The sequence below is a fragment of the Pezoporus wallicus genome, unplaced genomic scaffold, assembly GCF_028554395.1.
Source record: "Pezoporus wallicus isolate ANWC-B61680 ecotype Strahan unplaced genomic scaffold, APGP_CSIRO_Pwel_v1 contig_8824, whole genome shotgun sequence".
Classification (NCBI taxonomy): Eukaryota; Metazoa; Chordata; class Aves; order Psittaciformes; family Psittacidae; genus Pezoporus; species Pezoporus wallicus.
In genome coordinates, this window is record NW_026642442.1 from 348,055 (window position 1) to 368,979 (window position 20,925).

The 20,925-nt window shown below is 50.3% G+C and overlaps 3 protein-coding genes and 1 non-coding gene across 4 annotated transcripts in view; 1 reads left to right on the forward strand and 3 right to left on the reverse strand.

Annotated features, from left to right (window-relative positions):
• KNL1 (kinetochore scaffold 1) overlaps nucleotides 1–10,864 on the reverse strand; it is a 28,316-nt gene extending 17,452 nt beyond the window's left edge. Inside the window, exons 1-9 of the mRNA XM_057430581.1 lie at nucleotides 10,736–10,864; nucleotides 5,590–5,641; nucleotides 5,134–5,173; nucleotides 4,834–4,893; nucleotides 3,241–3,302; nucleotides 2,721–2,776; nucleotides 2,083–2,119; nucleotides 860–897; nucleotides 477–529 (exon numbers count right to left, since the gene is read on the reverse strand). Of these exons, the coding sequence (XP_057286564.1) occupies nucleotides 477–529; nucleotides 860–897; nucleotides 2,083–2,119; nucleotides 2,721–2,776; nucleotides 3,241–3,302; nucleotides 4,834–4,893; nucleotides 5,134–5,173; nucleotides 5,590–5,624 (381 nt within the window). The 5' untranslated portion in view covers nucleotides 5,625–5,641; nucleotides 10,736–10,864. The remainder of the gene's footprint in view (nucleotides 1–476; nucleotides 530–859; nucleotides 898–2,082; nucleotides 2,120–2,720; nucleotides 2,777–3,240; nucleotides 3,303–4,833; nucleotides 4,894–5,133; nucleotides 5,174–5,589; nucleotides 5,642–10,735) is intronic.
• On the forward strand, nucleotides 8,737–8,818 carry TRNAS-GCU (transfer RNA serine (anticodon GCU)). The gene has a single exon. It is a non-coding gene; the product is annotated as a tRNA-Ser (tRNA).
• Nucleotides 10,865–11,796: 932 nt separating the features above from the next.
• RPUSD2 (RNA pseudouridine synthase domain containing 2) lies at nucleotides 11,797–15,382 on the reverse strand. Its single transcript, XM_057430562.1, has 3 exons — nucleotides 14,981–15,382; nucleotides 14,243–14,539; nucleotides 11,797–13,108 (listed from the first exon to the last, which is right to left on the reverse strand). Exons 1-3 carry the CDS (start codon nucleotides 15,380–15,382, stop codon nucleotides 12,299–12,301), a joined length of 1,509 nt encoding a protein of 502 aa, XP_057286545.1. The 3' UTR covers nucleotides 11,797–12,298.
• Nucleotides 15,383–16,115: 733 nt separating this feature from the next.
• Nucleotides 16,116–20,347, reverse strand: LOC130610565 (protein-L-isoaspartate(D-aspartate) O-methyltransferase-like). The gene is made up of 8 exons (XM_057430569.1): nucleotides 20,191–20,347; nucleotides 19,486–19,590; nucleotides 19,187–19,218; nucleotides 18,600–18,704; nucleotides 17,553–17,673; nucleotides 16,865–16,950; nucleotides 16,496–16,665; nucleotides 16,116–16,198 (listed from the first exon to the last, which is right to left on the reverse strand). The coding sequence occupies exons 1-8, from the start codon at nucleotides 20,303–20,305 to the stop codon at nucleotides 16,186–16,188; spliced, it is 747 nt and encodes a 248-aa protein (XP_057286552.1). The 5' UTR covers nucleotides 20,306–20,347; the 3' UTR covers nucleotides 16,116–16,185.
• Nucleotides 20,348–20,925: the final 578 nt, after the last annotated feature.

Here is a 20,925-nt window from a genome sequence, read left to right on the forward strand (position 1 = left end):
AAATAAGTTACTGACACTTAAACCCAGTGACACAATGGTTTGTTCTCTTTAAAACAACAGTCAATTGATGCAGTACTAAGGTTAGAGCTTGAGCTTTACATCTTTTTGGGGAAAGAACAATTGGTTTGGGTCCTCCTTGGTACGCAAGAACACATTCAAGGAAAGGACAGCTTAATTCTTAGAGCATACCATATTTAAATGGCTTTTTTTGGAAAGAATATGTCTTAGTTTTACTCTTAGGCAATGACTTCCTATCTAGGCATATCTTGGTAAGCATGGAACAATTACAGAGTCACAGGGATCAGCCTTATGGATCTTGTGATTTCCACCTTTCCCCCCTCTAAATGCAGGTGAAAACCTTGCCCAGCTTCTCATGCACTTGAGTTACATTTTTCATCTTTACTACACAAATTATTGGAATATATTTTGGACACTGACATTTTTAGCACCAAACCCAAATTAAACTCTTCACATACCTCAGTCTGCTGCACCAGTGCCTGGATAGGGGCATGAAGCAAAGTGTTCATCCCTGTTGAAAGAAGAGGGAATACTTCATTTGTTGTTTTCTTACTATTTTCTTATTATTTTATCCACTGAGCTGAAGAGCTGGGCACTCATTTTACAAGTACCACGAAGGAAGTACAGTTAAGCCTAATTATATCCTGAAAAGTTACATGTGCAGTACTCCTTGCAGTGTGTGAAGAGCCACCCAGACTTCTACAGTACAATGTTGGCAACACCTTCATGGGACAAAGCCTGCTCATGCAACCATCACCTGTTAGAGATGATGAAATTATTCAGAGTGAAGAGTTTTAACTAAAGACAGTAATTTTGTTATTAAATCTATCTCCAAACTCACCAGTGATCTCACAGGGAACAGCCTCAGGTTCTTCATTTCTACAAAAGGTGGGGGAGGTAAACAGTTTGTTAGAGGATTTTCTTTAAGGCCCCTTCCAACCCCACTCATTCTGTGAGCCCAGGATTTACCACCAGAAACCTTCAGCAACATACTGACAAGCAGAGAATTCTGCTGCACAGCTCAGACAGGGCTGGCAGCAGACACCAACACCATTTGTGAGCTGAAATCTTATTTTCCACAGAGTTTCTCTTATCTCAGCCATTGGTCAACATGCAGGTGGCATTTTAATTCCTCAGTGACAAGTGAAAAAAGAGGAGAGATGAATTCTTTACTTTTAACTCAGACCTTCCACTTTTAGTTATTCCTTTCTCTTTGGGAAATTGAAGCTGTGTTCCTAACGCCTGGAATCATTTTGCTGTAAAACAAAAAGCCAGATACAGTGTCCAGCTTGTGTGGTCTTTTGTCTAACTTATAATGCAGTCTGCTCTCCACTGCTCTATTGACTGCTCTTTCAAGACCAAGAAACCTTAGCTAGAGTACTGGGGTTTATTTTTATTTATACATATTATATAGATTTACATATACGTGTATATAGATATATGCATGTACACACACACATATATGTGTTACTATCTTGGGTTGATACCATTAAAAACATGAGTTAACTATAGCTGTACATAAGTTGTTTCCTTGCTATGTATTTTAAGCATAAGTAATCCCCCATAGAATTCTTCACCCATAGACAGTGTCTCAACCTGTTTAAATCAGATTTATCACAGGATGATAAAATTCTCTGATAAATCTGTTCCTTCACTTACCTCTTGATTTTTAAAATCCCATCGAGTTTTACTTAGGTAAAAACTTTGAGGCTAGACTAACACTTCACCTGCCTCTGAGGGAAAAACTCACGGTAAGAAATAGCAAAGACTCTGTCTAGCAGGTATGGAAACAGGTTTTTCCTGGGAAACATTCCCAAGCAATCAGCTTTCAAAGAAAGTTTCAAGGAATAATGATTCAATTTTTCAGAAATTAACATCTTTCTGTGAGTGATGACACAGCTGAATCCTTTTCCTCCCTGCATCCCTTCTTTCACCAATAGCACTGACCAGTTTTCCATCTAGACACACTGCACTTCCTTCAGAGGTAATATTTTGCATATCATGTGAAGAAATGTATTTGCAGGACAGAGCTCTATAGTCATGGAATTATTCTTTTTAACTTACTCATTCAAGGCATCATTCTCTGCATCTTCTGCACACTCTAAAAAACCAAGAAAATGATAACATTGCAATGAGAAGCACGATCATGGCTGGACTTGGATAATGGAATGGTTTGCATTGGAACGGGCCTTAAAGCTCATTCAGTTCCAACCCTCTGCCCACACCTTCCACTAGAGCAGGTTGCTCTAAGCCCTGTACAGCCTGGCACTTGATGATCTTAAAGGTCTTTTCTAGCTTACGTTATTGTATAAAACATCCAGAGCAAGAGTAAACTACACAGAACAGAATGTTCTAAAGTTCTCACTCTTAAGTGCCTTCTTATCGTGGCAAAACCTCAGAGAAGCCAAGTACTTGAGAAATGCATTAGCTTTTCAGACTCTTGCTAGGCAATCTTTTGACAGAATGAATAGAACATTCTGCTCAGTTTTGTGTTGATGGAAATGAATTTTGTCTGAAAAAAATAAGTCTTTTTCTGAGCCACAAGGTCCACAGTAACTATCGGGTTTTCAGCCCGTCCAGGACAAGCAGCTGAGCATACTGTTGTTTTCCTGGGACTGACAGGCCTGACTTCTTAAATTCAAGCTAAAATCCTGTTACTAATAGCCTGTGAACCCTGTCAGGAGGAGAAGAAGGAGATTTACCTGTATTTTGTTTCTCTGCTGTGTTATTCTTAAGATCTGGCTGGAAGACTCTGCAGCTAAGAACAAAAACAGCACCAGCTTTTGAAAATACAAACCCATCTGTTTCAAAGCAAATTAAACCAATCCAAAACAAACCAGCCCTAACTTAAAGCTTTTCCACATGGTATGTTCTGAAATGCGATATCAAAAAACAGAATTGTATTGAACTTAACTGCATTTTCTAGTGAGAAGATGCCATTACCATCAGTAAGATGGAAATCACTAAAAAACTTAATGGGATACAAAAATTCCTGATTATATTAATTTCACTGAACTGCTTTTTTTCCAGCTAGGAAGAGAAAATCATGAAGGCTCCTCTCTTAAGTCTCAAAATCAACTCAGTGTAACAACCGTCACCAGTCTGCTGCTTTCATACATTTGGGAATTCTCAGTGCAGGCAGTTCTAGGGGATGCCAGGATACAGCCTGCAGTTTATGCTTCAATAAAGGGTGCAGATCTGCAGCCTTCAGCTCAGACTTACTTTATGGTGTTGGCAAAGCTGACACGGCGGGAGTTCCTCCTCCGTTTCTCTATGTTGATATCCTGACAATAAAGAACACAACAGTTTGATGCCCATAAAACTGGTCTGACTCCATAAGCTGCAATAAGCATAGCTTTGCATGAAACAACAAAATAAAACCACCCCCAAACCCCAACAATCTAAGTCCCACACATACAACAGATAATACCAGCATCCTTAAACTACTTTAAGCAGCTTCATAGTTCTCCAGCTCCTCCTGACACCCATTGCATAAGAATTAACATCTAAAGATCTTTTTGTGAGAACTGCCTGGTTCCAAATGCAAGAAGCAGAACACCAGTCATAGGATTTTTATCTGGCATATCATCTGCCATACATGGGAAAACAGAAGCAGTTGTTTAGCAAGAGAATTGTGGGGGGGTTTCCTTTAGTTTTCCATTACAAGAACTGAAGAAAAAAAACCCAAACCAATAATGGTTTGTCTTTATGGGAGAAATGGAAAGATTCCTGAAAGAATGTCACCATTTTCCTATAGAAATGTTTAAATGGTGTCACTGACTACATGGCCATAGTAACGCATTGTTGCAAGGGATGTAAGGATGCAATATTACATGTGCTGGAAAGCTAATCCATCATCCCACTGCTGTGCAGTTGTCTGCAATAAGCTTCTCTAACTAAATAGCTCAGTCTCAGCAAAGTGGAACACTTGTTTAAGAAGACACAAAGTACTGACATTGTTATATCCACGTGAATAAAGCTTGTAAAACACTTTATTTCCTTTAAAATGATGCCAGCTCCACAAGCAGTTCTGAGTGCTGTCAATGACAGTCTCCTGTTGCTCCTTAGCAGAACTGTCCATCACTGTTAACAGGCATTAAGGTTGAGATGAAGACTGTGAGCTGCTCTTTATACTCAGCCCAGGTTTGAAATTGATGTGTTGTGCATGAGTACTTCAGGCTAATACTGCACAGTCTAGAGAAATTATGAGAGGCTTTTTCACTGAAAGCCTTATATGCTAAAAAATGACTTTTCAAGTTCTGTAACCAGCAGCAGATAACACATATAAATGTGTGATGCAATTGGATCCTCAGTCCATAGAACATGCCCTGGTAGAATTGGCATTTAGAAAGACATCCAAAGCAAACAGGCCTATAATTACAATTCCTAAGAAACATGTATAAGCATGAAATGTATTCCCCTTGTATTTCTGGAAGAAAGTATTCACTTTTTAGCTTTTACTTGAAATAAGTTGGCACGCTGATTATTTTTCAGATCTAAAATCCCTCTTACTGACTATACCAGTTTGTAAGCGATGGATCCAAGTAAGGCTACAGCAGGAGCAAGCTACACCTGTTGATCTCTTTTTATTCCTCTTTTCTTGACTGAAGAAATATTCAGATGTAAAACAGAAGTATAAGAAAAACTCCATGGTTTCCCTGCAATATTTAATATTCCAAACATTATCCTCCCAAGCAGTTATTACCAGGGGTTGTACACCTGCATTATTCTAGTGACACGGTTCAATCAGCGACAAGTGGAGAAGCAAAGCGAAGGTGTGAAGAGCATCAGCGAGAAAGGACATAACAGACCTACCTGTGTTAATTCATTCCCATTTCCCAGATCATCCAGAGGATTTCGTGGAGCCTTTAAAATCTAGAAGAAAATACAACAGTTGAGAAGATCAGCTCCAACTACAAGGACTGATGAATTGGCTGGAGTTTCTGAGAGCCACCAATGCCCTAGTCGACCGTATCAATCTAATAGGCTCTCTCTTTGGTTTTGCAATGCTCTACTTCAGCTGTGAGGAGAAAACCAGCTCCTCTTTGTAGCTTCCCTTTCTTTCCTTCCATCACTCACGTGGTTTTCTTTTGAGAAATGCCTTAAGTTACTCACAGAGGACAGCCGCTTCCCTCGGATGTTCTCTGTGTTGTCACTGCAAGGGAAGAAAGGGAAAAGGGTGTTAGAGCGTAATCCTGAACCACGATGTATCTCTTGAACAGTATTTAAGGTTAAGAAATTGATCACTCCATTCTTTTTACAAGTGGGCTTGTTAAATAAAGAAGCTTGTTTAGAACAGATCATTCATCCCAAGAGTAGTTCCCAAAAACAAGCTTTGGAAAACTCAGCAGATGAACGCCAGGGCCAGCCACTGCCCAGACAATCTGCTGCTATGAAGTTCCCTCTGTGCTTTCCTACACATGATCAAATAAACCCCCTGTTCCTTTTCTTCATAATGGAAACCACATTTCATTTGAGAGATACTGAAATGCACACAGGGATTAAGAAAAGTTTTGCTTCTCAACAACAATATTTACACCACAATAAAATTCTTCCAAGGTTTCAACTTACATTTCCAAGTTAGGGTCTGCATAAGCCTTCTCCATTTCTAAAGGATGTGGTACTGCAATAGAAAAACATTAACAAACTTCAGTGAGAAAACTGCATAAACCCACAAGGAGATGCGAGCCTTTGATGCTGTCATTTTTCTCTCCATCCTTCTCCAGTCACAGAAATGCACTGGAGTAGAATAAGCCTCAAGTCCATGTTTTCTGTACCACGCTGTAAAAGAGCTGTGCTCACAGTTCAAGTTTTATTGTGAGGTGTCCTTCTGTTTAAAGTCAAGATTCCAGTAACTGTTGGAAATCAGACCTTACACAATACAATTTTTTAGTCAATCCTTCCCTCACACAAAAAATATTCTATGTGAATGACAATAACTCCCACTAGCACAGAAAACCACACAGCTTATTGCATGGTTTCTAAGGGGATCAAGTAAATTAACCCACACTGACAGGATACAGACTTTCTATTGCTTTCTGTTTCTGGTAAAACACAGCTAACTCAGGGCTTTGAACACCAGGTTAACATTCCTTGCAATTCAGTCTCTCATGGACCTGACAAACACCACCAAAAATATATTTGAGAAAATGAACATGAACCGGCTTCAGTTTGTGCTTGCAGCCCAGAAACCAACCGTGTCCTGGGCTGCATCAAGAAGAGCGCGACCAGCAGGTCCAAGGAGGTGATCCTGCCCCTCTGCTCTGCTCTCCTGAGACCTCACCTGGAGCATTGTGTGCAGTTCTGGGGTCCTCAACATAAAAAGGACATGGAACTGTTGGAACAAGGCCAGAGGAGGCCACGAGGATGCTCAGGGGCTGGAGCAGCTCCTGTATGAAGACAGGCTGAGAAAGCTGGGGCTGTTCAGCCTGGAGAAGAGAAGGCTGCGGGGAGACCTCAGAGCAGCTTCCAGTGTCTGAAGGGGGCTATAGGGATGCTGGGGAGGGACTCTTCATTAGGGACTGCAGTGACAGGACAAGGGGTAACGGGTTCAAACTGAAACAGGGGAAGTTTAGATTGGATCTAAGGAGGAAATTCTTTCCTGTGAGGGTGCTGAGGCACTGGAATGGGTTGCCCAGGGAGGTTGTGAATGCTCCATCCCTGGCAGTGTTCAAGGCCAGGTTGGACAGAGCCTTGGGTGCCATGGCTTAGTGTGAGGTGTCCCTGCCCATGGCAGGGGGTTGGAACTGGATGATCTTAAGGTCCTTTCCAACCCTGACTATTCTATGATTCTATATACCACAGAATCAACACTACAAGACCAACAGATGTGTCATTCCCTAGATATTAGTAATGATCTTTATCTACGTACATCCCTCCATCAAGAACTCCATCAAGCACACTTACAGGAGAGCTATAAGCAGTCTGACAGAGTTTATCATGTCACTTTATTCTCTCCTTGCTAACCGTTAGCAAGTAACATTGTAAGAGAAACCCTGGTCACCTTCTCCTCTGGAGCCAGGCCGAAAGAGCTGGGCTGGGGAAGCCTGAAGAGAAGGCTCCTGAAGGGGAGACCTGAGAGCAGCTCCAGGGCCTAAAGGGGCTGCAGGAAACCTGGAGAGGGGCTTTGGACAAGGGCCTGTAGGGACAGGCCAAGGGGAATGGCTTGAACCTGCCCGAGGGGAGACTGAGATGAGCTCTCAGGCAGAAGCTCTTCCCTGGGAGGGTGCTGAGGCGCTGGCACAGGGTGCCCAGAGAAGCTGTGGCTGCCCCATCCCTGGCAGTGCTCAAGGCCAGGTTGGACACAGGGGCTTGGAGCAAGCTGCTCCAGTGGAAGGGGTCCCTGCCCGTGGCAGGGGTTGGAGCTGGAGGAGCTTTAAGGTCCCTTCAACCCAAACCACTCTGGGATTAAGTGATCTGTAAAACTGACAATGAAGTTTGAGAAGTGGGAAGAGAGAGCTCTGCACAGACCCGCTCAGCTTTTGCATTTCAGTCACGAGCTCCAGGTTTGCAGGACCCCAGGGAGCACACGGTCATCCCTGCTCACAGTACCCCTGTGCCTGGGAGCTGTTCTCAGTCTCCCCTTCAGGAGCCTTCTCTTCTCTAGGCTGACCCAGCCCAGCTCTCTCAGCCTGGCTCCAGGCCTCGCAGCAGCTCCATGGCCACCTCTGCACTCACTCCAATATCTTTACAACTTTACATATCTTTGACCTACAGCATACGGCCATATGGCATTGAGCTGAGACGCTTTGTTACTCTGTTGATGAAAAAGCACCTCTTTTTATTCTTCTATTTGACAATTAACTCCACACTGTGAACACAAAGAGTCACTCCATGATTTTTTCAGCTCCTTCACCATTCAAGCCCTCCTCGGTCTTCCCCCTTTAAGAGTGCGTAAGAATCTGTTTATTTCCTCTTTACGATCCCTTTTCGCTCTGGAGCCGTTCCCCTCACGCACCATTACCTCAGGACCGCCGAAACGCTCATTTCAACCTCGCCGTCACTGCCAGCGCTGTTTTCCCAAGGGGGAATCCCTGCGCGCTGATCGCCCCTGCATTCGCCCCTCGCTTTACGCCGCGATTCTCCTCACGGCTCCCGCTCCCTCAATGAGATCTCCTCAGGCCCCGACCCTCTCCTCACACACACCGGGACCCGCCCGCTCCTCCCGCCTTTTAGTCCGCGCGCGCTCCCGTCGCTGCTCGCCGTCACACAACGACCGCGGCCTCAGGCGCTGCCCGGGCCCGGCCTCTCGCCGCCAGGCCCCGGCCTCGCCCGCTCTCACCTGCCGCTGCTGCCGCGCCCCTCACGGCCCCGAGCCGCTCCCGCCGCCCGGGCCGCCGCTCCGCCGTTCAAACCCAACCGCCGCGCCTGCGCCTCGCGCCAAATCGCCGTCCTGACGACACACAGCGGCGCCTGCCGTACAGCATGGCGGCGCCAAGGGCTCCGTACAACATGGCGGCCCCCAGCGGCCAGCACGCTGCCGGTCACTTCAGCGCTTCCTCTCAGGAGCGCGCCCCGCGATCGCAGCGATGGGGCCGGGGCGACAGCGGCCGGGCCGCGTGGCGCTGCTCAGTCCCTGTGCGGAGGCTTCGCTCCGCGTTGTGCGGGAGAGGGGCCGCGCCACCGGCGCCATCTCGGCGAGGGAGCGGCGGGCGGGAGAAGATGCCAGAGGCGGTGGGCGTATTTCCTTATAGGTTGGGCTGGGAGAGCGGCTGTCGTGACGAGGTGGCCGAGTGGTTAAGGCGATGGACTGCTAATCCATTGTGCTCTGCACGCGTGGGTTCGAATCCCATCCTCGTCGGACGACAATTATTTTTTCCTCCATTATTTCGTTTTCCCCCTGTCCCTCACGGGCCCGGGCCGCTGCTCAGCGCCCGCAGCCCCCGGCGAGCTCCCAAGGGCCGCGTTCCGTGGGGCTGAGGGGAGGCAGGGGCTACGGGCAAGCCCACTCCCCAGGGGGAACCGCCAAGTGTGGGGCCAGGGCAGTGTCCCGGGGGATTTAGGGGTCATACCTTGGGTGTCTGGGTCCCTGAGGTACTGGTGGAGCTGCCAGAGCTCGGCCGTGCCTGCGGGGCGGGCTCCTTCCCCCTCTCAGAAGTGCTCTCTTGGAGCCCAAGTGCGATGGGGAAGGGCTGAGGGACCTGGGGGGTTCAGCCTGGAGAAGGCTCAGGGGGGACCTGATGGCTGCCTCCAACTGCCTGAGAGGAGGATGGAGCCAGGAGGGGCTGGGCTCTGCTCCCAAGGAACAAGGGATGGGACAAGAGGAAACGGCCTCAAGCTGCCCCAGGGCAGGTTTAGATGGAGCTGAGGAACAATTCCTGCCCCAGAGGGTGCTCAGGCATTGGAACAGGCTGCCCAGGGCAGGGCTGCAGGCACCGGCCCTGCAAGTGTTCACACACCGAGGAGACGAGGCCTCAGTGCCATGGGTTAGGGGTGGATCTCATCTCAGCCTCCCCTCGGGCAGGTTAAAGCCATTCCCCTAAGCCAAAGCCCCTCTCCAGGTTTCTTGTAGCCCCTATAGGTATTAGGTTTTTATTACTTAGGTAATAAAGCTTATGTTAATAAAGCTTACGTTATATAATTAATTACTCAAAAATCCCTGTGGACAGTTAGTCTAAATGCAAAGAATGGCCAGATCATGACCCTACAGCCTCACAAACAGCACCCGTAACAGAGCAGTTAGAACAGCTGGAAGAATGTTATTACATGGAAGATGGGCATCTTGGTGATGTTTTAGGGCACAATTCCAAGTCTTTCCTACCCAACCAGAGGGGAAGGCTCTGTACAATCCCCAGCAGGGCTTGCCAGGAGGGTCCATGTGTATGGGTGCGTGCTTTGGCTCCTGGTGAGAGCCACACTCTACTGGGCCTTTGCTGGAGCATGAAAGGACCAAAATAAAACTGTACTAGAGGAAGGCCTTGAGACCTATGTTTTGTGAACAGATAACCCCATGCTTTATACAGATAACTTTATGCCCACCCCACAACCAGGGCATGGAATTTACCCCAGACCCTACCTTGGATGGCAAATTCCCACACGTCACCTCTAATGGTCACACTTTCCCTATCAGCAACTGCTCGCTTCTTGTGCACGTGTGCAGGGTGGACACCAGCTCTGAACTGATGGAAGATGAGGTGGGTGCAGTGGGTGGAGGCTCCTTGTGGCAATCAGCCTTCAAGTGGCATTGGCCAAGGTATCTTGCAGACTGAAGCCCCAGGGTTTCTTTACCGTCGAGGTGTGGTGCGCTTAAAAGCTGCTCCTGCAGTCATTATGCACAGCCAGAGAAGGGAACAGCTCCAGAGCGAGGGAACACAGCTCCAGGCCTTCAGCCATCCAGCCCCATCTGCTGGCACAAGTCAGGAAAATCCCTTGCAGGTGCTTGTTTCTTGGGGGGGGAACCCTCAAAACCCCCAGATAACAGAACCTGGGACACCCCAAAGCCTCATTTAAAATTGCTGTCCCTACAGTTACTACCTTTCCCCTTTGTCTCCAGCTGTAACAACAGCAGACACCCTTATCTATGCACTGAAGGTGCCCAAGTTTCATTTACAGCTATCTGAAATACATATTTCAGTGCATGAAAAAGCTGGATGAGTTTTTGCTGTCATCTCTCAAACACAGGGGGCTTTTTATCCTTTTGCTTAATGAGCTCCTGCAGCTCTGCACTAGACCTTCACACATGATGGCAGGAGTAAAATAGTAGCTGTGGTTAACTTACAATGACAAGAGAGCCGCGGTGGGATGCGGAAGAGCAAAGCTCAAGCCTGAGTGAACCTGGATGGGAATACTCAACACAACAGCTGGATGGTCCAGGAGACAAAGAAATCACTTGGTGTCCTTGAGCTATTGGAAGCTCAAAGGTTTATTCTGGTTTGGTACACAAATCCTCATCCTGGGGCCTTCAAAGGCCACCCAAGACTGGGCCACGTTCCAGTTGATACCCGCAATACAGCTGAACAGCATCAGTTCCTCTGGATTCCTTTCTTCACCTTTCAAGAGGTTCATTTTAACATTTTGGAAGCACAGAACAAGATGCTTGTGCCCCAGGTAGGGGTGGAGAGGTGGATACAGAGAAATGGGGCTAGAAACCAGCCTGCAAACAGTCCTGAAATGACACAGTAAAGGTCCTGATTGTCTGCAGCACCCACTGGAGCTGATGTCACCCCAGTGACACATGGAAAAGAGGGGAAAAAGATTACAAAGCACCTGAGACAGCAGAATTATCATCATATCCCCCCCACCCCAGAAGCCAAGAAGCAACCATATAAACACTGAGGAAAGCAAGAACTACAGTGATATTTATCATCTTGGACATACATTAATATAAAATGTATATTAAAAAGTCTTCTGCTTCATAAACCAGCTTTTTTCTTGAAAGCTGTCACATTGAAGTGACGTTAAAAATTCCCCACTTCCTGCCTGTAGTACCTTATCATAAAACACAATCAGGATAAACAGAAGTCGGCAGCATGAACCCTGCTTTGGATGCTGCTGAAGTATGTTTGCAGTGAGGGACAGAGGTGGACAGGATCTCAAGAGAAGCCACATGTGTTTGAGAAAGCAGGAGACAGGTCACAGGGGAGGTAGCAGAAAGGCAAAAATCATCTTAACCAGTCTCCTTATAAAGACAAATCTGGGGATTAGCACCTCCAAAACCCGGCCAAATATAAAGAGCTCCATCTCTAGAGTTAACTTTGAGTAATTATCTAAAGGAGTACAGAAAGAGCAATTCCAAAGCCAAGTCCACCTTGGTAACGAACAGCACCAGATGGATCAGCTTTCCGCCCTGGATGTTCCCAGTGATAAGGTTTGAGTTTCACAATCAGTCTGACAATAAAATACAGTACGAGTAGTGTTGTGTATGACATCCAGCACAGCAAACAACAGCCCAGCAGCTCGTGGTGTCAGCTACAAGAACACAGGAGGCCGGGAGAACAATCCCTGCTGATGTTCAGTGCATGCACTAATATCCGTGTGGATGATCAGCAGCAGCCCCAGGTTATGTGGAGGTGAAAGGCAAAGCTGCCTGTGCCAAGCAGTGTGTGCTACCCTGAAGTGCCGGTTCACCAACAGGCACCAGAAACCCAGAAGTGTGTTGTAGCCCCATCTTCTGCTCATCCTCTCCAGCATGAGGACAGCTCTCCAGCCCCAGTAGCCCTTCCCACCCTGCCTCAAGCCACAGGCAGCTTGTTCACCTCAACCAACACTGAGAAAGTAGATCCGAGGTCTTTACAAGATGTTTTCCATGCCAGAAACATCAAGAGAGATCCCACATCCTCACTCATTCCTCCCAGTCTTCTGCTGCCCACTCAGGCATCCTGGAGCAGTACTCAAACCCCATGCCCTTGTAGCGCAGGGCATGTAGATACATCACCAGCTCCTTGGGAGATGGGTCCCGCCTTATCATCTTACACTCCACACACAAAGGGTCCTTCTCTCCTGAACCCTTTTCTCCCACTTCCCCATCCTGATTGTCACATGAACTCAGTTCTTTGCTTTCAAGTGTTTCCAGGTTGGCATCAGAGCTCAGTGGACAACTTGCTGTGTCGTCTCTCCCAGGATCCTGAGTGTCCCTCCCAGGATCCTGAGCATCCTCAGCAGGGCAGGAATTCCCACTGCTGGGATCAGCCTGCACACGCTTTGTGCAGTCACTTGAACCACCACAGTCTTTACTTTCAGCACCAGAGTTCAAGTCCTCCTCCATGATACCCAAGATATCCAGGCTCTGTTTGGAACGATGCTCCTCTACCAGTGCCTTGAGGAGCTCTTCATCTGTTTTATCTATCTTACCGCCCTTGCCCCTGTCAGGGCCCCAGGCGTCCATGTTGTAGATGGGGTCGTTGACTATAGGGTGCCCCAAGAACTGCAGATGGACCCGGATCTGGTGCGTGCGGCCGGTGTGGGGCAGACACTTGACCACGCTGCTCTTCCCGTTGTAGCTGAGCCTCTGGAAGATGGTTTTGCAGAATTTCCCTTTGGGGTCCACACGACACACTCCCACTTTGTAAGACACCACCAGGATGGGCTCCTCACAGACCACTTCATGCTCTGGGAACTCCCCCACCACACGGCAGACGTACTCCTTCTCCAGCTGCAGGGACACAGAGGAACTCACAGAACAGGGACCACCTCTACCCCAATGACCCCCCGAGTCCCACCCCAGCTGCTCCTCCCTTTCTCTTCAGTGAAATACATTTGTAGGTAGCGCATTGCCAACATTTTATTACAATTCAACAGGAAAGGGGGAAAAAAAAAATCAGTTATTTAAAGCCAAATTTCCCTCGCACTTTCCCCAACTAGGTGGGAAACGAACAACACAAGGGCCTGGTGTACTGACCCCCCTGTGTGCTGGGCTGCATCCCCAGAGCATGAGCAGCAGGTCGAGGGAGGGGATTCTCCCCTTCTGCTATGTGAAGGGGAGACCTGAGAGCAGCACCAGTGCCTAAAGGGGCTGCAGGAAACCTGGAGAGGGGCTTGGGACAAGGGATGTAAGGACAGGCCAAGGGGAATGGCTTGAACCTGCCTGAGGGGAGACTGAGCTGAGCTCTTAGGCAGAAGCTCTTCCCTGGGAGGGTGCTGAGGCGCTGGCACAGGGTGCCCAGAGAAGCTGTGGCTGCCCCATCCCTGGCAGTATTCAAGGCCAGGTTGGACACAGGGGCTTGGAGCAAGCTGCTCTAGTGGAAGGAGTCCGGGCCTGTGGCAGGGGTTGGAGCTGGCAGAGCTTTAAGGCCCCTTCCAACACAAACCATTCCATGATACTGTTTTTCCTCATATTAAATTCAAGAGCATCTCTCTGTGGCCTTCCATTTACAACCTGGATGCAAATCCTGGGAGCCAGTACAGTTACAGTTCTATTTGGGCCAGGAGCCACTGGAAAAGTAATGAAAAGCTTCCAAAACGTTTAAAATTGAACAACTGTTGGATGACTGCCACATTCCCACTTACAAATCAAACTTACAAACCACTCAGTCTGGGGATTTGTTTGAGTACTGACCCCGCACATTCCCTCAGGAAGGAAATCCCTTTCAACCTAATGCTACTCAAATCAATTTGGTTTTTACTCCATCTTTTTCTCATGCTTAACACAATAAGAACAGCAGCGTGACCACAAGCTCGTCTGGGAACTTGTGCTTGTTTCAACCAAATGAGCTGCCTTTGGACCTAACCTCTTTCAAGAAAATACTGTGTGGAGATCCCCAAATCTTCCACAGCCTTTTGTCCTCACCTGCCTCTCCCGAACCTGCTCATCAATCCTCTTGGACACCTCCACAGTCTTGGCAAACATGAGCACTCCCGAGGTCATGCGGTCCAGGCGGTGGATGGTGTGCAACTCCTGCAGCCCGTGCTCCTTGCCCAGGATGAAGATGACGGTGTTGTGACGGAACCTGCCGCAGGGGTGTACAGGCAGGGAGGAGGGTTTGTCCACGACCACCACCTCCTGGTCCTCGGCCAGGATCTGGATGGGCTGGGCAGTGACCGGTGGCTCATGGCGATGGACAGTGTTCCTGAGGAAGTCGTTATTCTGTAGAACAGAGGGGCAATTAGTGTGAATGCAGCTGGTACAGCCATTCCACTGGCCACATGCAATAGGGGCTCACTGCGGTGCGGGGAACAAAAGCCCCTTTGTCCTGGAACACAGAACTTGGCACCGCAATTGTGCTTATCGCTACTGGAGTTCAATAACCCACCCTAAGCATTAGATCCATGCCTGTGGGTCTGAGCAGGGAGCCGTGGGGCACTACTGGACCGCTTGCTCATGACCCCACTGGGGTAGGGATTCCCTGGGAGACCCCATTCCCCCAGAACACCTTAGCACTCAGCACCACCGTGGGGTTATTCCACAGCTCTGCCTGGGGCGATGCTCATTGCCAGGCAGACCACGCTCACCCCCGGGATGCCTCCGGGGGTGCCCCAGCCCCACGGCGGGGGGGTGTTACCTCCAACACCAAACGGGGGTGCCCACCTTGAGCACAACGTCCAGGTCCCGCACGGGCTCCTCGTTGAGGCGCAGGCGGCCAGCGCGGGCGGCGGCGCGGTAGTAGGCGAGGGGCTGAGCGCGGAACTCGGTGCTGAAGACGTGCAGGAGGCTGCGGCCCACCCAGCGGCCCTTGCAGTAGGTGCGGAAGTCGAAGTAGTAGGGCCGCACCTTGCGCAGCCCCCCCTCGAAGTAGTAAGAGGTCTCGGCGAAGTGCGCCGCTCCGAAGCTCACCCCCGTGCTCAGCTTCCGCGGCGGCGGCACGTACCGCTCCCCGGCCGCCAGCCGCCGCTTCTTAGGGGCCGGCGCCGCTTCCTCCTTGCCCGCGGGGCCCGGCTGCTGCTCCTGGCCCGGTGCCGGTTCCGCCATGCCGGGGCCCGGTTCCGCCATGCCGGGGCCGTGCGGAGGCAACGGCGCCACCGGCCCCAACCGCGCGGCCCACACCGCGACGGCGCGCCGCATGACGAGCGGGAGCACGCCGTGACGCAACGGGCAGCGCAGCCAATCGCCGCCAGGCCACGCCCCGCCGCTTCATCCCTCCCCGCCTTTGCCGTTACCTCAGGCAGGGCCCGGCGGGACCGCGCTCGTCCCACGGGACAGCCCCGCTTGGAGCCCCCGGGGAGCGGCCCCCAGGGCCCATCGCAGCCCCGCCGCCGGCCCGCGGGAGGAGAGAGGGAAAACCCGGGGTTTGGCGTAACTCCAAACCGCCAGTGCTGTGACCAGAGCTGAAACCGCTTTAGGCAAGACAGGGTGAGAACACACTCTCGTAATTAACCTTTGACAAATCATGATTAAACGTTGACAACTCATTAAACTCGGACACGTCAGGGTATGTCGCTGCTCTGAAGCAGTAATAATGCCTTGTTTTCTTCAAGCGTTAGGCAGAGTAGTCAATATTAAACGGTGTTTTTAGTGCAGGTTTAAGTATTCCCTTCTGCATTCGGAATTCCCTGGGAGCAGATGTTATTTACAGCTTATCGGGGAGGAGAGCCGAGTTATCCGACGCACTGCTGGCAGCAGACAGCCCCCGAGGGCCTCCCCTGGAGAACCCCTTCCCTCCGCCCCTCAGAACCTGCCTCCACAGGCACCTCCACTGAGCCCGCTTCGTTCGAAAGCAAAACCACCTCGAGCAGCCACAGGCCCGGGTGCCGCTCGTGAGCTCTGAGGTCACGTCAGAGATATCCATCCGGCTGTCAGAATTCATCCCTGAGGCAAAGAAAAACCAGCGGTTACTCATGGTGGCCTTGGGTTCAGGGACATCAACACGGACGTGGAGTTTAGGAAAGGCTCCAGAAAGCAGAAGTAAGGGAAGCTCGAGTCCGCAGTCTGCAAGCCCCATCTAACAGAAAATACACCCCACTCTCCTGCTGTGCCAAGCCTCTTCCTTTCCTTTTCTACAAGCAGCACCTGCTAGGGATCCAGGACTGTCAGTAAAGCCAGCAGACAAGGAGAGCAAGCTCACAGGAGGGAAGAAACGGTCCTCAAAGGAGAGCAAATCTTTACCGAGGCCACTGCTTTTCCTTATCTGTGAGAGGGACGTAGATCACCCCCATCAACTGCGTTTCGATGATCTGCCCATCGCTGGTCTTGTCGTACTGCATCAGAACTTGGTTTGCCCCCTCGGGACCAATGGGCAATATTAACCGCCCGCCTGGCTTCAGCTCATTCAGCAACTGCAAGCAGAGAAATCACAATCAGCAGAGCCAAAGCCAGGCGCCCACAACAGGAACCAGCCACACTGTAGAGGTGGGCACCCTGAAAGGTGCAATGTTGCCAGCCCCATAGAAAGTGCACAGAAAAACATCCAGTAGTTCCCCAATTACTCTGTTTTCCACAGCTGCTGACAGCAAGAGACACGAGCATCACTCCTACCTCCTTTGGTACAGTGGCAGCTGCTGCTCCAACATGAATGGCATCATAAGGAGCTTCTTCAGGGTATCCCTGCCTGCCATCGCCAACTGCAGGAGGGAAAAGCAAGCAGGAAAGACGTTTGCAGAAGTAATCCTTCCTCTGTCCTTTCAGTTGAAATCTAATGATGGAAACTTCATAAAGAGGTTGTGATGGCAATTTGAATTCCCAAATCAGAGCACTGACCTGTCTGCTTAAAATATAGTGTCAGTTTAAACAGGGAAGAGATTTCTAGAAGTGAGCCATGCTCAAATAAGGGACAGTCAAAGCCAGGAGGGTCTTTTAGTAACCCAGGGGCTTTGTGCAAGCTTGAGATTCTAGATACAGGAGGAGCTGACTTACGTTATCCCCGAAAAACCCCCCACAGAACATGGAGACCCATTCAGATAGTGGCTCTACCACATCTGGGTTTTAGTCTCTCTTCTGAAGAGCATCTCTTACTAAATTAAGACAGTCACCACACACTTAGAATGAAGGGGTAAGACTGCCTGTAACATTGACTACTCCTCATTTACACCACAGTGTTCAGGTCCACAGGGCACAGTGCTTACTTAGCCAGCACTTTCTGTCAACACTGTGCTGAGCACAACACAAACTGGACAAACTCTGCAGGCAGGGTGAGTGCAAGCAGGGAGAGAAGCAGGGAGCTCACCCACAAGCTTTACACGGCCAGAACTGAGCAAAGTCGGATCATCCTCCTGGACGTTCCTGATGGATTCATGTACCAGCTCTTGAATGTGCTCAATGCCCACAGCTTTGCCTGTTGGGCCTATCTGCGAAGAGGAAGAGCAGACAAAAACCTAATGCCTCCTGTATGGCAGAGATGTATTTTACAGGGCAAGTTATAGGGGGATTGGAGAAATCCCAGGAAGAAGCTCAAGAGCAGTATCTGAACAGGAGATTCAAATGCTCTGCTCCTTGGTTTTAAGGCTGAGTAGTCCCAGTTATAGTAGCTATTTGAGGGATACACAGACTCTGCCTATGGTGATTCCTAGCAGTCCTTCACTTCCAAGTGAAGTGACTCCTAAGTTATTATTCCGTAGGAGTAGCAGCTTCCATGGCAGGGCCAGTTCTTGATTAACCAACCTTCTGAGAACAGGTACCCCTCCAGCTTTCTGACACTTCACAGAAAGTCACTTGAGGAGCTCAGCAGACAAAGAAGCAGAGTTTGACTACCTCAGAAGTGAACTAAACACTACCTGCAGTGAATTTACTCAGTAGATTAACACCCCCTCTCCATCTAAACTGGGTTAACATATGAAACATGTCATAACAGATACCCTATCCATTAAGATTACAAAGACGACAGTCTTCAGTTTTGCTACGTGCTGGTCTGGGGACTCTAGTAACAGGATAAGGGGAATGGCTTTAAATTGAAAGAGGGGAAGTTCAGGTTGGATATAAGGAGAAAGTTCTTCCCTGTGAGGGTGCTGAGGCGCTGGCACAGGGTGCCCAGAGAAGCTGTGGCTGCCCCATCCCTGGCAGTGCTCAAGGCCAGGTTGGACACAGGGGCTTGGAGCAAGCTGCTCCAGTGGAAGGGGTCCCTGCCCGTGGCAGGGGTTGGAACTGGCTGAGCTTTAAGGTCCCTTCAATCCAGTCTGGGATTCTAAGTCTACCCCTTCCTCCCACCTCCTCCTCTCCCTACAGAAAGGATGTGCATCCCAAGCTGCCATCCCAAACACTGAGCCAGGGAACTTACCATCCTGGCAAAGCAGGCTGTGAGGTATCCACTTCCAGACCCAACATCCAGAGCTTTTGCGCCTTCCACGAGCTGATCCTTCAGCAGCTCCAGTGCATGGGCATGCTGCATGGATGACAAGTGTGAGAAGATGGGAGACACCTCACTTGGGTTTCCTCCCCTAAAGCTTTCCCTTGTTCTTCTCCAGTTCAAACACCCGGCATCGTGTCTGACAGACTGAACGTCAAGTGTTTCATTGGCAAGATCCATTTGCAAATCAGCATTTAGGAAGAGGCTTAGGAATAAGATGCGGAAGGAAAGCAAGAGGGAAAAAGCAGGAAAAGAGGCCTTGTGCAAAAAATGAGCAACATCAGTGGTTAGGCTCAGTTGCACTGAATTCCTGTCAGATGTATAGTTAAAGCAATTTAAAGAGCGTGGGGCAAACTCAAGAAAGAAAAAGCTTCACATGTACAGTGCTTAAAGAAACAGTCATGATAACCACCTCCACGGGATCTGCTTCTACTTGAGTGTTAAAAAAAAAATAAAAGGAGAAATGGCAAACAAGCAATTTCCCCCATTTTGGTTAAAAGTGAAAAGTTCCATCTTACCATGTGAGGTGCACTGATTGTAGCCTTGTACCCTGAAAGGAAACCAGTGACAAAAGTATGTGATAAAGAAATTATGATTAAATTAAATCAAATCACCTTCATTCTCCCCCACTTTCCCTTGAAAATAGAAAACTACTCATCTCTTTTTGCTGCGTGAAAGCACTTCATGGACTTAAAACTTCCTCTGGAATAACTAAGGGGCACATGCTCCCACGTGCTCCAGGTCACCTCCATGCAGGACTTGGGGTGACCAGGAACAGCCAGGGTGACACACTGTAACATCGCCCCAAGTTACTCACCGATAGATTGAGGAGAATCCATGTATGGGTAATACTTGATGTAGTGACCTCTGTCAGTAGCCAGCAGCACATCAAAGACTCGCTGGGATTTAATTATCCCTTTTTCTGGGAGAAGAAGGAAAACAGGACGGTGACTTACACCCCCAGCACTCCTGGGCTCTGGGACTGCGCAGTGTAACCAGACACACACAGACTCACACCTGCACTGCTGAAAGCGGAGACCCTGGTTCAGGTTTCCAGGAGCAAACTACAGCTAAGAGCGATGACTGAGGAAACCGCCACCAGCCCTGCACACCTCATCCCGAGGGGACTCTCGGGGGAAAGGCCACTTTAGGCAGCAGGGAAATGCGAGGGTCACAAAAAGCTCTTCCTCCCCCAACACCCCAAGTCCTTCTCAGGCTGCTCCATCCCATCTCCCCCCAGCCTGTGTTTGTGCCGGGATTGCCCTGACCCACGGGCAGGACCTTGAGCTTGAACTTCAGGAGGTTTTCACAGCCCCACCTCTGCAGCCTGTCCAGGTTCCCCTGGGTGGCAAACTCCTGGCACAACACCGGGTTTCCCATTACAGACAGACTGGGGCAAGCACTGATTAACTGCAGCCCCCCCAGGCTGTGCAGCGCACCCTGCGGAGCACCGCACATCCTCACACCGGAGCCCTGGCTGAGCCCACCGGCCGCGCTGCCGCGGACCCCGCTCCTTACTCACTGTAGAGGTTGTTGACGAGCTCGGGGTGCGTCTTCCCGCTGGACGTCCAGGCCATCGTCCTGGCGAAGAGCAGCCCCATGAGAGCGAGCGCGGCGCGGGGCGGCCGGCAGCGCATCCCACGGAGACCGAGAGGCCTGAGGAGACAGGGAGCTGCAACCCACCGGAACCGCCCCTCACCGCAGCGCGGCGGGAGCTCCCCGCACCGACCGAGACGCACCACAGCCGGCCCGTTACTGCCGGTCAGCCCCAGAACCGGCCCCGCCGCCTCCACCAAGGGCTGTGAGGAACAACCGGCCCCACATTCACAACGCCGAAGCCCCCCAGGCCCGGCTCCCGGTAACACGGGCGAGCGCCCGGAGGAGGGTACAGGCACGGGGTGGCCAGAGCCGGAGCGGCCAAAGCTGCCGGCGGCGGGAGCGCAACGGGAACACCGGAGCCACAAGACCCCTTCCCACCCCCGGCTCGGCAGCACCAGGAAGGCGGCTCCCAGAGGCACGGCCGCGGGTCCGCAGCGGACCAAGGGCGGCCCCTCCGCGCCAGGCCCCGCGGTCACGGCCGCCCCTCACGCACCGGCCCCGGGACTCACCGCTGACCCGCCCGCCCCGCACAGAAACACTTCCGCCCTTAGCAAAGATGGCGCCGCTCGGCTTCACGCTCAGTCACGCGTCCCACCAATTCCCCGCCCCTCGCTGCGTCGCTGGCGAATAGGCGACCTCTTGGGGCCGGCGGAGCGCG

Excerpts from the sequence above, each read along its gene's own strand:
- RPUSD2 (XM_057430562.1), bottom strand. The coding sequence starts at position 15,382 with ATGGCGGAACCGGGCCCCGGCATGGCGGAACCGGCACCGGGCCAGGAG. Across the intron at positions 14,540-14,980 it reads ACCTGGACGTTGTGCTCAAG|AATAACGACTTCCTCAGGAA; the intron begins GTGGGCACCCCC and ends TCTGTTCTACAG. Across the intron at positions 13,109-14,242 it reads AGCAGGTTCGGGAGAGGCAG|CTGGAGAAGGAGTACGTCTG; the intron begins GTGAGGACAAAA and ends GTGTCCCTGCAG.
- LOC130610565 (XM_057430569.1), bottom strand. The coding sequence starts at position 20,305 with ATGCGCTGCCGGCCGCCCCGCGCCGCGCTCGCTCTCATGGGGCTGCTC. Across the intron at positions 19,219-19,485 it reads GGATTCTCCTCAATCTATCG|GGTACAAGGCTACAATCAGT; the intron begins GTGAGTAACTTG and ends GTTTCCTTTCAG. Across the intron at positions 18,705-19,186 it reads CAATCAGTGCACCTCACATG|CATGCCCATGCACTGGAGCT; the intron begins GTAAGATGGAAC and ends TCATCCATGCAG.